This window comes from Eriocheir sinensis, unplaced genomic scaffold (assembly GCF_024679095.1).
Source record: "Eriocheir sinensis breed Jianghai 21 unplaced genomic scaffold, ASM2467909v1 Scaffold566, whole genome shotgun sequence".
Classification (NCBI taxonomy): domain Eukaryota; kingdom Metazoa; phylum Arthropoda; class Malacostraca; order Decapoda; family Varunidae; genus Eriocheir; species Eriocheir sinensis.
Window position 1 is genome coordinate 73,318 of NW_026111905.1, and position 16,324 is coordinate 89,641.

Genomic DNA, 16,324 nt, shown 5'->3' on the forward strand with positions numbered 1-16,324 from the left:
TTTTTGTCAAACTACCACCAGACTCATAAAACTATCCATGGAAATGCCCACAACTCCCAGGGAAGGCTTGGCAATGTACCGTACAAACGTTCTCTTGCTGTGAAAACCAGGATTGTACGTGTGGCAGAGGGCCGCTGTTTCCGTCCTTATGGCGTTTAAGCATAACAAAGCAAGCACTGGCCCGCTGCAGCGTTGCCATTCCTCGACTTTTTGTACTAGATCTTGGCTTTTGGGGTGACACCTCGGAGTCTTGGTGTGTTTTTTTCCTGAAATCATGCAAATTTAGTTTTGGGGGCAATTCTCTCCAACCTCTCCCTTCCCTCACCCCCACCCACACCCCTCTCCCCTCCCCAACCACTCGCCCTCATTCTGAAGCGAGTGATGACCCATTTCCTTCTGTATCCCTGCCCCTCCCCTGCCCCTTCTCCTGGCCGTTTCCCCTCTCCCAACCTCTCCGCCTCTCCACAAGTGTTATGACCGTCTGGCTGACCGTCCCTCTCAGGCCGTCAAGGGAACGAATCACTTCAGAGGACAAATCAAGGTGAGCATCACACACTACTGCATATTTGTGGTGTAGATTATTTCGAATGCGTTGCTGGATCTCGTGCATTTTTCTACCGATATTCTTCTACAAACACTGGTGATGACAAGCTTTTTTTTTTTTTTTTGCGTATCGAGTATTCATCCAAAAGCCATCTTGGCTGACTTGGGGAAAATAATATCTTACTGAATTCAGATCGCATGATTCATTAACTAAAAAAATATCTATATATCTATAATTTCCATGACTGATAGTGTCTTAAAGACTTAAATAATATAGATGAATGTAAGTCACTTTTCAAACTCCTGGTTTTAGAAATCAGAAATGTTACTTTTTGTTGCCAGATGTTACGGTATTTTGGTACGTTTCCAAAATTCCCCGCTGGGAACACTGGCGTGAGGGCGTGTGGTTTACTAAATTATGTCCCTCTTTCTTTCATCGCTTCTTCCCTCTGCCTCAAAGCCCAGGAATTATACCCTCATAAAGCACACATCTGCCTGTACTACTTCAGTCACCAATGATGCCCATAACACCTGTATTTTACCTGTGACGGCGGGCTGGATAGTTGTGGGAGCGTGTGGTCTACTAAATGATATCCCTCTTTCTTTCCTCTCTTCCTTCCTTCTGTGTCAAAGCCTTTAGGAACTATACCCTCATACGGAACGCATCTACCTGTATCACTTCAGTCACCAGTAAGGTTCGTAACACCTGTATCTTACCTGTGCTGGGGCCGGGCAGGTGTGAGGGCGTGTGGTTTGCTGCACCGCGCTACGCTCACTGTCTCGCCCGGTCTCCCCTGCAGCGTGACAGGCGTGGGAAGACCTAGAAGAGTATTCCTGTTTAACTCGATTTGGCCAGGTATGTGTGGTCATGATTTGCCTTCCTCGGCGGGAATCGAACGTCTGTTTGTTGGTTTGTTTGATGGTGTGTTTGTGTTTGTGGATATGTTTTTTGTTTGTTTCTTGGATACAGGGTTACAAACCTCCGTCCTAGACAGAGTTTGATAATTTTTTTGCCGCCCTCAGCTGACGGGAGCTCCTCCTCCTCCTCCTCCTCCTCCTCATCATCATCATCATCATCACCGTCATAACCATAACACTGCTTCCTCCCTCTACCTGCTGAGTAACAAGGGAGATTCCACGTAAAGGACGAGGCCGCCACCACCGCCACGTATGTCTCCCACATCCATCATGGTGGCTGCCCAGGGACGGAACTCAAAATGGCATCAGAAGAATAAGGTGGAAAATGACCTCAAATAACCATCATATTGATTGCTTCCTAATTTTCCTCCTCCACTCCATTACTGCGCCACACCATCGTGCCCTTCAAGCACCCAGCACCTGCATCCTGTGGGGCACAGGATGCAGGTGCTGGGTGCTTGAAGGGCACGATGGTGTGGCGCAGTAATGGAGAGGAGGAGGAAAATTAGGAAGCACGCTGGAGCCTCGCCCCGCAGCTGTACGCAGAGCGGTGATATATACACACGCACACGGCCATGGCAACACTCACAGGGGGACCGTCGTGTTGAAGAATTGTGTTCCTGTCATCGCCGCTTGGTTCGGTGACTCCAGTGCCGCACACTACGCGTATCAGCAGCATTCTGACAGACAGCACTGAACGAAGCCTCTGCAATGCGCTCGTCTCTCCTGGCGCTGCTCATTCTGGCCACGTCGCTGTCTGCGGCCTCAGCCTCTACTTGTCAGCAGTACTACTGTCAGATTCCTACGGTAAGGGTGGATGATCTGCTACCTCACTGGTAGGAAAAAGCTTGAGAACCTCCGCTTTACGGGAAGGTTGGGTGTGCTGGTGGGCGGGTGTGGCCGGTGCACGGTGAGGCCTCGTTCTTATACATCCGGCCTCTCGCCGTGGACAGCCGCGGTGCGGTGCCGGCTCCCTGCCGGGGCTTGGCTTTGACTAGGTGCAGGTGCACAAGTGTGTGCCTGCAGCGGAAAGAGACGGACCCCACACATCGTTTTTGAATCTCTTGACTATATATATATATATATATATATATATATATATATATATATATATATATATATATATATATATATATATATATTTTTTTTTTTTTACGTTGTTGCCTATTGCGCCGGTAGGCATCTTCCCAGTGGGGCCTGATGGTCGGCCCAAGGCTTCTTCCAGGTGGGGCCTGATGGTCGGCCCAGCCCGTTCTGGCGCAGGCGAGTGTTTATAGTGGCGCCATCTTGCATTGGCTCATGCTGCCCCGGAACTCGTTCTTGATTCGCTTGGACGGCTTCCTCTAGAGTCCGGGTTGATGGGTGGTCTTCAGGACAGCATGTGGGTAGTTTTAAGCCACTCGGCGGTGACTGAAAAATCCGAGTGGTAGCGTGAGGATTCGAACCCGCGTCGTCCATCACGCGGCGAATGTGGGTCCAGTACGCTATCACTTCGGCCACCGCCTACCCATATATTATGTGTGCATGAAAGCGTCTGTGTGAATGAATGAGAATTATGTGTGTATGAATGTGCCTGCGTGAATGGATGAGAATGACCATCAGGCTCATGATTAACCCTTGCTTGCATTGCAGGAGCAGACCATTGTCGTGCCCTGCTACAAATCGTGTGTCTCCAAGGATGGGCTTGGCCGCTGTATAATGGACTTCAACTGTGTGACGGCGTCTTACAGGCGGCGTAATGTGGACAAGTAAACTCAGTGATTACAGCCACACCCATGCACGCCCCTCACGACCAGCCACACCCACGCCCATCTCGACCTTGCGACACACGCCACGCCTGCCACAGCCGTGCCGGCATGGAAGGGTATACAGACACGCACGTAGAAAAAGCCTCAAGAAACTTTTAATAAAACCCAGGAACAAAAAATACAGATTGATTCTACATACTATTATAATACTTCTTGGTAACAGTGTAGGCCGTGTAGTATTACTGGCTTGATGATCTGTCTCTCGCCTCTCTTAGTGTTTCTGTAGGGGAAACCGGGGCTAGTTGTTACAATTTTCGCATTTTTGCTGCCCCATGAAAAACTACACGATATTTTTTTTTTAAATCCTACTGCTGAAAATTCATTATGTCTTTTATTGTAAACCTTAAACAGATACATTGTATATTTTTCATTCCTGAGAAATATCAAAATATGTAGTGTTAACTCACTGTATGCAACTTGCCCCATACACGGAGCATATTGTTACAGGCCACGGGGTAAGTTGTTATAGATGTGAAATTAAAAATCTTTGTTATAAACACCAGTCAGCAATTCAATTTAGGTAATACAGTAAATAATTAAGTAAAGAAACATAATTTCAGATCAAGTGGTGACGGGAAAACTTATAAACAGAACAAAACTTGCTCAAGATTAGCAATGATCTAGCAAGTGCTGATCCTTCCTCCTTCACGCTGGGCCGGGTGTTGTCACTCCTTTTTTATTCAACATTAGAAGTACAAAGGTGGAGTCCATAACTACCATTCCCATTTGTGCTTTTTTCATGGGACCATTCTGTGCATCCCACACCTCGTAACAACTGGCCCTGACCCGATCTTTATACTTTCTGACGCAGTTTAGTTCATGATTTCTCGAAAAAAGTCTTCACGTAAATCAAGCTTGAAGACAGTCATTTCAAATAACCAAGTAAGCTTTATTGTGTTATGTTTTTTGCAAGGTGTATTAAAATTTTCTTTATGGCGAGAATAATTACGAAAGCGGTCCAAAATTGATTTTCTTGCCCCAGCTTGCAGAGGCTTGTCCGAGATGGCCTGCAACTATTGCACAATGTAGCCGATGGTGACGCATGCACGCACCCAGAAGCTCAGTGCCATCCGTTGTTTTAGGCAGTGAAAAAAGTGTATCAAAATATGTATGCAACTATCCCAGGTCTCCCCTATGTCAAAACGAGTGTGATTGTAACATTACATGCCTTGAAAACACTTCCATATCTGCCTTTTTGCCAATTTCGTTGAAGCGTCCCGCAGGCAGCGCGCCGCCAGGTGTGGAGAGGGAATGTTTGGCCGCGGCATTACCCAAACGGCATCCTGCACTACGCCCAGACTCACCGCTTCTCGTTCAGCGCTTCTGCCCGATACAAGCTGGCCACCAGTAGATGAAAGAGGTATTGCTTGAAATTCCAGCAGCTTGTGTTGAGCCAGGAGCGCTGAGTGGTAGGCAGTGAGCAGGAGCGGCACAAAACAAAGATGGCGAGTGGCATAGCTATGGGTCATTCTCGAACATGTGCCTCCCACATCTAACATGGTGGCTTCCCAGGGACGGAATTCAAAGTGGAAAATGATCCCAAAATAACCACCATATTGATAGCTTCCTCCTCCTCCTCCTCTTCCTCTCCGTTATTGAGCCCCACCATCGTGCCCTTCAAGTCCCAGCACCTGCATCCTGTGCCCCGCCCGCTGGAGCCTCGCCCCGCAGCTGTACGCAGAGCGGTGATATATACACACGCACACGGCCGCAGCAACACTCACAGGAGGACCGTCGTGTTGAAGAATTGTGTTCCTGTCATCGTCGCTTGGTTCGGTGACTCCAGTGCCGCACACTACGCGTATCAGCAGCATTCTGACAGACAGCACTGAACGAAGCCTCTGCAATGCGCTCGTCTCTCCTGGCGCTGCTCATTCTGGCCACGTCGCTGTCTGCGGCCTCAGCCTCTACTTGTCAGCAGTACTACTGTCAGATTCCTGCGGTAAGGGTGGATGATCTGCTACCTCACTGGTAGGAAAAAGCTTGAGAACCTCCGCTTTACGGGAAGGTTGGGCGTGCAGGTGGGCGGGTGTGGCCGGTGCACGGTGAGGCCTCGTTCTTACCAATATCTACCCAAAACTCAGGTTGACCTACACATTTACGAGATTTCGATCGCCTCAGCGCATCCCAGGCACGTCACGCGGAGGGACAGGGTCGCGGTTATAGTGGCGGGTACTGGCGACTGGCGTCAGTGTGCCATGGAGCAGCGCGTGGGTGGTTGAGCTGTGTGCACTGGCCCGCAGCGACAATGATGCATGCGTTTGCAGTGTGAAAGGGTGCTGATCACTGGAACGCAGGAAACAATCTGCCCTTTTCCACAGAGTCCCTACAAGTGCAGCGACAAGGAAATTATGGATTATACCAATTTATTTTGTGGTAGGTATAGACATACTACTCCTAAGCCCGACACAGGAAAGAGATTAGTCCCCCCTAAAAGTCATTTAGAGGACGCACTGGACGAAAGAAAACCAGAGGGAGTAGGGGTGAAGGAAAGGACTCCCTCTACGTCATCCGGAGAGACTCAAAGCTCCACCCACCGGCTGCAAGATGCGCGTAGGTCGACCTGCGTATTGGGTAGACATTGGTTCTTACCATCCGGTCTGTCGCCGTGAACAGCCACGGTGCGGTGCCGGCTACAAGTGTGTGCCTGCAACGGAAAGAAATGGACCCCACACATGTTTTTGCATCTCTTGACTATATAATTTATCATATCTGCATGGATGTGTCTGTGTCAATGGATGAGAATTACGAGTGCATGGATGTGCCTGTGTGAATGAATGAGAATTATGTGTGTATGAATGTGTCTGTGTGAATGAATGAAAATTATGTGTGTATGAATGTGTCTGTGAATGAATGAGAATTATGTGTGTATGAATGTGTCTGTGAATGAATGAGAATTATGTGTGTATGAATGTGTCTGTGTGAATGGATGAGAATTATGTGTGTATGAATGTGTCTGTGAATGAATGAGAATTATGTGTGTATGAATGTGTCTGTGTGAATGGATGAGAATTATGTGTGTATGAATGTGTCTGTGTGAATGGATGAGAATTATGTGTGCATGAATGTGTCTGTGTGAATGGATGAGAATTACCATTAGGCTCATGATTAACCCTTGTTTGCATTGCAGATGCAGACCTCTGTCGTGCCTTGCTACGAACAGTGTGTCACCAAGGATCGGTATGCCAACTGTGTATTGGACTTAGCGTGTGTGATTGCGATTAACAGGCAACGTTGGGTGGGCAAATGATCACAGCCACAGCCACGCCTACCGCAGCCTTGTGACACACGCCACAGCCGCCACGCCTGCCGCAGCAGTGCCGGCATGGAAGGGTATACAGACACACACCACACGCAGAAAAAGCCTCAAGAAACTTTAAATAAGACCCAGGAACAAAAAATACAGATTGATTCAATACACTATTATAATACTGCTGGGTAATAGTTTAGGCTGTGTAGTATTACTGACTTGATGAACTGTTTCTCGTCTCTCTTAGTGTTTCTGTATGTCAAAACGAGTGTGAGTGTAGCGTTAAATGCCGAGAAAACATTCCATATCTGCCTTTTTGCCAGGCTCGGGGAAGCGTCCCGCAGGCAGCGCGCCGCCAGGTGTGGAGAGGGAATGTTTGGCCGTGGCATAACCCAGACGGCATCGTGCATCCACGCCGCTCAGACTCCGCCTCTCGTCCAGCGCTTCTGCCCGATACAAGCTGCCCACCAGTAGATGAAAGAGGTATTGTTTAAGATTCCAGCAGCTTGTGTTGAGGCAGGAGCGCTGAGTGGCAGGCAGTGAGCAGGAGCGGCACAAAACAAAGATGGCGAGTGCCATAGCTATGGGTCATATTCTCGAACACTCCGGTTCCAATTGATCTCCTTGTTGGCCTTTTGAAATAGTTGATGTGAGTGGCGGGATTGTCTGAGAATATTGACCTTTGTCATCCCGTAGTCATCCTTTGGGGAGGATACAAATATACACCACCTGTCTGTCAGTGAGCCGAAGGGGAGTCAGCCTGGCAGGTCTGCAGGGCCAGCACGGAGGCAACAATCCTAACTTGCTAGCGGAAAGAGTGCAGGCCAGGTGCTTGTTCAAGAGGACTGGGAGGGTTGTGTCTGCGGCAAGCTGTGCGTCTGCTCTTCATGTGGGGAGAAGATTTGTTATGTGTCTTGTCCTTTACTTGCCTGCTCTAGGTTTCAATGTCTCAGAGTTTTAATTCTGATTTCTTCTACTGTGGCGGTGAGTTCTTAAGAGGTAATGTTTATAGAGATTGTTTTTAACAGCAAGGGAAGCAGCTCAAGGGTAAAGAACAAAAGTAGCAACAAAAAAGCCCGCCAGACCGTCAAAAGAAAAAAGAACGAGAGGCCAGAAGAGAGGTCGATTTCGGGTTAGGATTAGTTGGTGGTTGCTTAAACTATATGATTGTCTTGCTAGTAAAAGAATACTTCACTTGTTCAGTTGTTCATTCAGTTCACTTGTACCTTCTCCGGCATGTTCTGCATACAAAAGTTCACTTTCAACACATTTAGCTTTGACAGGTGATGTTCGAAATTCAGCTCTTGCCACTGATGGGACTTCGAAAATGGCTCGGCAAACTTGATGTTCTCTAATTTGGACTTTTAGTTAAGTTTACTTTATCTTCTTAATAGTTGGAGCATGAAGGATTGATGGCAGAGTAAGACTGACATTATCAAACGCTTCGGGTTTTTGTTACGACTATCTTTTAAGGCCAGAGAGAAGCTAGGTCGGGTTGTTATGAGTGTTTTTCCCGTTCACAGCACGGAAGCCTCGCAAAACTACCGCCAGACTCATGAAACCACCAATGGAAACCCCGACAACTTCCGCGAGAGCTTTTTTAACCCGGTAGCAGCGACAGGCCAAATTTGTGGCTTTATCGTGTTCCAGCGACGGGCCAAATTTTTGCTATGATATAAACCCCCCAAAATAGATAATGCATAAACTGATCACAAATGCGTTGATATATATTATGAAATGGTTTGTGTGAGTGATGATTTTTTCTCATTAATTCGCTTAGAGGGGCCTTTAAAAAACATGATCCCGCAGCTACCGGGTTAAATAAATGTGCTCCGAACATATTGATAATATGGCTGTGGGGTTCTTGAAAGGTCTGGACTACGAAAATCCGTAAATTCTCAGCAATAAAAAAATATAAAATAAAATATCTGAAAATTTAGTTCTCAGACTCACAGCTCCTTCTAGTCACTTATTATTTATAACCAGTCACATCTCTCTTAGGACAAGCAAAGACGAGATGAATCAGCTCTTAAGTTTATTTAAAGTAACAAAGAAACTCGCTGGAAATTAAGAAATAATTAATTAATTCCAGGCACACAGCAACCTAGCTATCTATCTTAAAACATCCTATGCAAATAGAGTATTTAACTGTAGGTGGGCGAAGCACAAGCCACACCTGATCTACCTCGTGGTCTGGAGCCCTGGAGTCTTCCTTCAGTCCTCTCTCGTACCTCTCTGCAGCACGCCGCCTCTCGTACCTTACCTCCAAGGGCTTCCCTCGCCTGTAGTACACAGTCACCCTGACTTGTGGATATTACAAAGGCAGGTAAACCACCACGAAGGACACGTGGTGCGGGAGGTTGGTGCGGGACGTCTGGTCACGGTGGTGTCTGGGAGCAAGATGGCTGCGGGAAGCGGCGAAGACCCACAAGGGTGTTAGCATTGGGCGCGTCACACAGCTTGCAGGAGGAGAAGTGAGGCGCGTCCCCCGCCTCGGCCAGCTGCCACACTCGCCGGTACCCAAGCCGGAGACGAGCCAAGGCCTTGGACGAGCACACACTACATTATGGCGGCGAACCATGAGACCGGAGCGACGGTACATGTGTGGACGAGGCAGGAAGTGTTCGTAGTGCTGGATAGATACACTGGCGGCCCTCTCAGCATCGCTACGGTGAAAGGTGGAGGAGCAGGCAGCTTGGCGTACAATTTTCTTGCACCACGGCAAGGAGGTAGCAGCGGGCTCTGCGGTCAAGATGCCAGCTCTCGCCACACTGACATCTCTCTTTCTGCATAACACTTACACTAAAACGCCCTAACGGCTATGGATTATTATTTATTAATAACCTAACACATGCACTAGTAATAGTGGGTCATGCATCCCACACATAGCTCAGCTTTGGCAGTAATAACGAATATAATTTGAAATAGGTGCTGTTTCCCGCCTTCTAGTTTTCCCGCCTGTCCTGTGGTGCATCTTCCCGCTCTCTCAATCAAAATGGCGGGGACTCTAGCGGTATTTTTCCACGGGCTATTCCTTGAATAATGACATCATGACATTTCGCCCCCCCTTTAAGAAAACTTTTGTCTTCAGAGAAAAGTTTTTAACTGTGATACGCTGCCAACACTGGTAACATGCCCTACACCTGCACCTACCGAATTAGCATGTTCCTGACAGTATGTTTTCACACTTTTTCACACACCCTCTCATACTGTGGTGTATGTCAGTTAACCTCTGCTCAGGTAATTGACGGTTCGCCTGTGAGTGAAAAACCTCAACATTTACGTTAATACTCAAACTAGAGGAAAAATCCATAGCGAGGCGCCAGTACCTTTTAGAGCGGGCTTGGCGAACTTGACTACAATTATTCACAATATGTAAATGGTGTTATGTATGTATACACAGTGTAGGTGGGACAGATGTGGAGTAGCTGTAGGTAGGTGTAAAATGGTGTAACTTATTGTATAAATTCCTGGCTAACTGCCTGATTTTTCCTACATTATCACACCATGCACCATACCATGCAACTTAAATTTTTAGCATGCCGCAAAACTCTCCGCCAACCATCCTCGAAAGCCACCTAATCTGCACACTTTGATCATCTTACTCTGTTACTAGACATGCATTTGCGTTCTTAGAAGTTTTCAAACTGGCTAGGGGCATATGATTAGTTTCGAGAACGAATTTTTCGCCATTTACGTAAAAGTAATATTTCTTGATTCCCTCTACTACTGCAAGGATCTCCTTTTCTACCGTAGAGTAGTTTCTCTCAGCTGGACGCAACTTCCTGCTGTAATAACTTACAGGAAACACCTGATTATTACTTTCTTGCATCAACACGGCACCAATGCCCTCCTGTGATGCATCGGTACGCAGAATGAACTTCTTATTGAAATCAGGCAGCTGCAAAATGGGCTCTTTGCATAACATGCTCTTAAGTGTCGCGAAGGCTTCCTCTTGAGCGCCTGTCCATAGTACCTTATTGGGTGCATGTTTTCTCAACAATTCATGCAGAGGGGCAGCAATGACAGCGCAATTGGGGATATAATCCCGGTAATATCCAACTAAGCCCAAGAATGACTTTACCTGAGTTTTGGTCTGAGGACGTGGAGTATTTCTAACCTTTTCTATTTTATCCATCTGACATCCATACTGTCCTTCACCAATGACATGTCCTAAGAATGTCACCTTTTCGTGCCCAATCAAGCACTTACTGGGCTTAATGGTCAGGTTGTAGCGCCGAAGCCGCTCCAACACTAACCTGAGGGTCTCTAGATGCTGCCTGAATGTGGGTGAGTGAATTAATACGTCATCCACGAAAAGCTCCACTCCTTCCATTCCTCTCATGACCTCGCGCATGACTTTGTTAAAAGCTGCTGGTGAGTTGGTCATCACGAAGGGTAAGGCTTTGTACTGATACAGGCCTCCAGGTGTACTAAAAGCTGTCACCTTACAACTTTCCTTACTCAGAGGAATCTGGAAAAACCCTTTCGGCAGATCTATCTTAGAAAAAATTCTAGATTCAGCCAGAGTAGCAAATATGGCTTGCGGATCAGACATTGGCTCAGCGTCTACGCGCGTCACTGCGTTTACTTTTCGATAATCGCGCAAATCCTAATTCCTCCTTCCTTCTTCCTTACGACTACCATGGGGCTGCAGTAGGGGAAATTTGATCTCTCTATAATACCGCGGCCTCCATTTCACTGATTTCGCTTTTTACGGCGTCTATCAGTCATAAAGGAATCTGGTAAGGCTTTTGTCTGACAGGCTCCTTGCTCGTCAACTCGACTCGATACTCTGGTACCCGAGCAACCTTAGGTTTGTCGGAAAAAACCTCTGCATAACCCTCTAGCAACGATGCTGATTGTTCCCTCTCCTCTGGGGCTAACTTTTCTCCCAACGTCACGTCATGCACTGACGGTCTGAGGTTGAGAATAGTGAGCTTTAACGAACTCTAGACACCTCACCTTCTCTTCATCATACTCACTTTCTCGCAAGCAACCTGTGGCTCCATCTGGCCGGTAGTATTGTTTCAACATGTTGATGTGGAACCGTTTTGGGTGTCCATCAACCAGGAGAATATAATTAAGGTCATTAACCTTCTCCTGAACCTCGTAAGGTCCCTTCCACTGAGCTAACAGCTTGTTGCTCGCTGTGGGAAGCAAAACTAGACACTGTTCTCCTACACTAAGCTTACACAACTTTGCCTTCCTGTCGTAGTAACTTTTCTGTACTTGTTTTGCTTTGAGTAACTCCTCCTTAGCAATGTTACAGGTCTCTCTCAGCCTGTCACCTAAATCTAACACATACTGGTAAGTGGTCTTGACGTCCGGGTCCGGAGCATTGTCATCCCACAGCTCTCTCAGTAACTGAAGCGGACCCCTAACAGACCTTCCATACATTAGCTCAAACGGGGAGAACCTGGTGGAGCTCTGTGGCGCTTCTCTGTACGCGAACAACAAAGGAGCCAGGTACCTAGGCCATTCCTTGGGTTGTTCGGTAGCCATGCGTTTAAGCCTTTTCTTAAGTGTACCGTTAAAACGTTCACACAGTCCATTCTCCATGGGATGGTAGGGCGTGGTATGTAACCCTTTGCACGCAAGCAGACGGATTACTTCCTCCATCATCCCTGAGATGAACTGAGTACCTCGATCACTCAGTATCTGTCTGAGTATACCTACTCGGCAAAATATAGTCATGAGAGCTTCAGCCACAGTTTGCGTTTCAATATTCTTCAGCGTCACCACTTCCGCCCAACGCGTGGCAAAATCTACATGCGTAAGAATGTACCGGGAGCCATCGCTGGCTCGGGGCTCGATCAGCCCCACCAGATCTACCGATACTCTTTCAAAGGGAGAATCAATAATGGGCAGTGGCTTTACCCTACCCCTATCTATTGTCTTTTGACACACATCGCACGACCTCACATATCTAGCTACCTCCTGGCCTATCCCTGGCCAATAAAAATGTGCTTGTACGCGAGCGAGTGTCTTGGTTTTTCCCATGTGACCGCCTAGAGTAGTACTGTGACCTAACTTGAGAACAGCCCCTCTGTATCTCGCAGGCACAACTAACTGCAATTTCCTTTCACCCGAGGGAGAGATAATCTGCCTATATACCAAGCCACGCTGCTTGATAAAACTGACGCGGTTGGCGTTCAGCTGTATGACACTGTTTTCCTGCAAACGTTGGCGTACGCCGTGTAGGGTGTCGTCTCTCTCCACCTCCTTCCTTACGTCCTCGCTGTTAGTTAGATCTTCAGGAGATGTAACCATGAGAGGCCTAACAGTACTCTTACGCTTAGCAGCTGCTCGGGTCACTACTGCTGCACCAATCTGAGGTTCACCTTCTCCTTGTACCCTTTCACTTTCTCAAAAATCCTCTTGCTCCAACACCGCGTTAGGTGTTTGAGTGACTGGATTTTTACTCACCCCGTTAGTAGCTCCGGGAATGTTGCCAATCACTAAATCATACAGCGGTGTTTCGAGTGTCACCGCCATGATTCAGCCTGTGTAATAGGGTGACTTGACTTTTATCTTGACTTCAGGAGCTATCGCTGGCGCGCTATTCAACAGCCATATTTTTCTACGTTTGCCTGTGAATTCATGGCTCCTAGCTAAGCTGTGCCTCAGTGTACAAATGGTAGAACCACTATCCCGCATCACCGTAACCTCTCGGTCTCCTACCCAACCTTTACTCAAATTCAACCGATCATCGTACTGATCAGTGGCTGCGCCGGCCACTAGTCATTGATTCTGCGCCTCATCGCGATACTGGCCGTTCACGGAAGGCACATGTGGTGGCGAACCCTGCTCTCTACCATAATTACCATGCTGCGTTGCACTTTCTTGTCTTACTGCAGCATTTTTGTGCCACTTATTTCCCTGATACGGTCGCGACCCATAATTTCCAGTTTTCGGACGCGGTGCATAATTCTGGTTACTTTTGGCTGAAGGCCATGGGCGGCTGATCGCACCATGGTTGGTGGCGACGCCTGAACCAATCTTTCTAGGGACTTCACTCTGCATGTTATTGCTTTTAATTACAGGCTTTTTCGTCCTACCGCAGGCCTCAAAATAGGAATTAGCCATTTCCTTCATAACTTCCAATTTCCTCACCTTGTCTATTTTGAGCCTCGTGACTAATTCATCTGGGCAGGATTTTACGTACTGCGCACGCAATATTAGGTCCTTCACACCTTCAGCTGTCTCCTCAGCACCGTCTTTCTTGAGCCATTGTTCTAAGTACCCCTTGAGGCGAGCAGCAAATTGAATTGCTGTCTCATCGTCATTTATGGAGGCAGAGGAAAACTGATTCTTCAAATCATCAACAGACATTCCATAAGCTGCCAATAATGCCTCCTTCATATCTTTATACTCACGAGAGTTATCATCCAATCTATGAATCACCTCCAAAGCTTTACCTTCAAAAAGACTCATGAATTGCACACGCTTGGTGACCTCGTCATACTGCATTAAGTTAGCGGCTTCCTCAAACCGCGCTATAAATATCTCAATCTTGTCACCTTCCTTGAAATGATTAAGCTTTAGCTTTGGAGAAACTACTTTATTATTCTGAGAGTTATTACCATTCCCATTATTCGCCGCTAGCTCGGCCATTTTTACTGCATGGGCCTCCTTTTCTCGCTCTCTCTCAGCTTCCAGTTTCCGTAATTCTAGCTGGTATTCCTCCTGTTCACGCTCTATCGCTTTTTCTTGCTCTTTGATTATATATTCTCTGGTTTCCTTAGCATTGTACCCTAACACATCCGCTTCCAGTTTCCACTGTGATATAGACATCTTGCGAGATAAATACTTCGAGCCTAACAGCCAATACTTTCCTATGGAGTGTAAGGTCAGTTTACTGCTTCGGGCGCCATTTTATGTGGGGTTCTTGAAAGGTCTGGACTTTCGAAAATCCCGTAAATTCTCAGCAATAAAAAATATAAAATAAAATATCTGAAAATTTAGTTCTCAGACTCACAGCCCCTTCTAGTCACTTATTATTTATGACCAGTCACATCTCTCATAGGACAAGCAAAGACGAGATGAACCTGCTCTTAAGTTTATTTAACCCGTGGGCTTCGGCTATGGGAAACCCGAGAAGTGGCCGAGAAACGGCACCAGTACACTGCATTTTGAGACTAAGAAAAGAGCATGGAACGTATGTCAGAGTACTCTTTTCATAACCATAAAGCCGATAAAAATATTTATTTATACTCAAACTCCATTTTCTGGGGGTGGTGTTTGTTACAAAATAAACAGTCTCGTGACACGTACCATCTAGCCGGGAGTCGCTTGTTGTCTGCTTTAGAGAATTTGACAAGTGATTACTGTATGGATAGCTAATTCAGTCTGCCATGACCTTACAGCCCCACCTATGACAAATGAGCTCACCTCAAGATCAATCACTCACCACAATGACCCAGGGCGTGCATGGTGGGTTGCTCTATGCCGCCCCCGCCTACAATTAGCTCGAATTAGGCGTTTTGAGCCGAGCCCCATACGGGGTCCACCGTTTTAGCGTACCGACTCCCGGGAGCCCAAAAATGGGTCCGCCGACGCTGCCGAGTTAAAGCAACAAAGAAACTCGCTGGAAATTAAGAAATAATTAATTAATTCCAGGCACACAGCAACCTAGCTATCTATCTTAAAACATCCTATGCAAATAGAGTATTTAACTGTAGGTGGGCGAAGCACAAGCCACACCTGATCTCCCTCGTAGTCTGGAGCCCTGGAGTCTTCCTTCAGTCCTCTCTCGTACCTCTCTGCAGCACGCCGCCTCTCGTACCTTACCTCCAAGGGCTTCCCTCGCCTGTAGTACACAGTCACCCTGACTTGTGGATATTACAAAGGCAGGTAAACCACCTCGAAGGACACGTGGTGCGGGAGGTTGGTGCGGGACGTCTGGTCACGGTAGTGTCTGGGAGCAAGATGGCTGCGGGAAGCGGCGAAGACCCACAAGGCTCAGCTGCCGGGCTTCGCGGTCAAGATGCCAGCTCTCGCTACACTGACATCTCTCTTTCTGCATAACACTTACACTAAAACGCCCTAACGGCTATGGATTATTATTTATTAATAACCTAACACATGCACTAGGTAATAGTGGGTCATGCATCCCACTCATAATTCAGCTTTGGCAGCAATAACGAATATGATTTGAAATAGGTGCTGTTTCCCGCCTTGGTTTTCCCGCCTGTCCTGTGATGCATCTTCCCTTTCTCTCAATCAAAATGGCGGGGACTCCCGCGGTATTTTTCCTTGAATAATGAAATCATGACAATGGTCCTAAATACTTTCCAATGAGTTTTGTCTTTATATTGTCTGCTATTGTTCCGTGTAACCAGTGAGTGTGTTGTTTATTAAGTATCGCCCTGTGCATGCGTTTTATCGTCTGATTCCCGAATGGTATCCCTTGTGAACACCACGAGCCACAAGTTGTTGATGCGTGTGGTGTGAGTTTCGTGGCTCTTTGTTGTTGTAGCTTAGTGCATGTGATGAGAGTAATTTAAATAATATCTCTGATGTGTGTTTTCCTCCCCCCCTCCTCCTCCTCCTCCAACTCCTCCTCCTCCTCCTCCTCCTCCTCCTCCTCCTCCTCCTCCTCAGTCTTGACCAAATTCTCTTGAGTGCCGCATGCCAACAGTCTCCACGTGGGTACCTGATGCACCTGGATGCCTGGACACCGTCGGCAGTACACGGTCACCTGCTGCACTGCTGCTCACCTGGTACACCGTTGCATCGTAGTGCGCTCCCTGCTGTGTTGTGTTAAGCCCCAAATGCACTGCCGAATTTTGGCCACGAACTT

The 16,324-nt window shown here is 47.2% G+C and overlaps 1 protein-coding gene and 1 long non-coding RNA gene across 2 annotated transcripts in view; one reads left to right on the plus strand and one right to left on the minus strand.

Annotated features, from left to right (window-relative positions):
- The window catches only part of LOC126993130 (failed axon connections homolog), a gene marked incomplete at its 5' end in the record, with an annotated part of 36,613 nt that extends 35,213 nt beyond the window's left edge, over positions 1-1,400 (minus strand). Inside the window, one exon of the mRNA XM_050851992.1 lies at positions 1,261-1,400. Within this exon, the coding sequence (XP_050707949.1) occupies positions 1,261-1,400 (140 nt within the window). The remainder of the gene's footprint in view (positions 1-1,260) is intronic.
- Positions 1,401-4,566: 3,166 nt separating this feature from the next.
- Positions 4,567-15,556, plus strand: LOC126993132 (uncharacterized). The gene is made up of 3 exons (XR_007747435.1): positions 4,567-5,211; positions 6,400-8,878; positions 15,409-15,556. It is a non-coding gene; the product is annotated as an uncharacterized LOC126993132 (long non-coding RNA).
- The last annotated feature ends 768 nt before the right edge of the window (positions 15,557-16,324 follow it).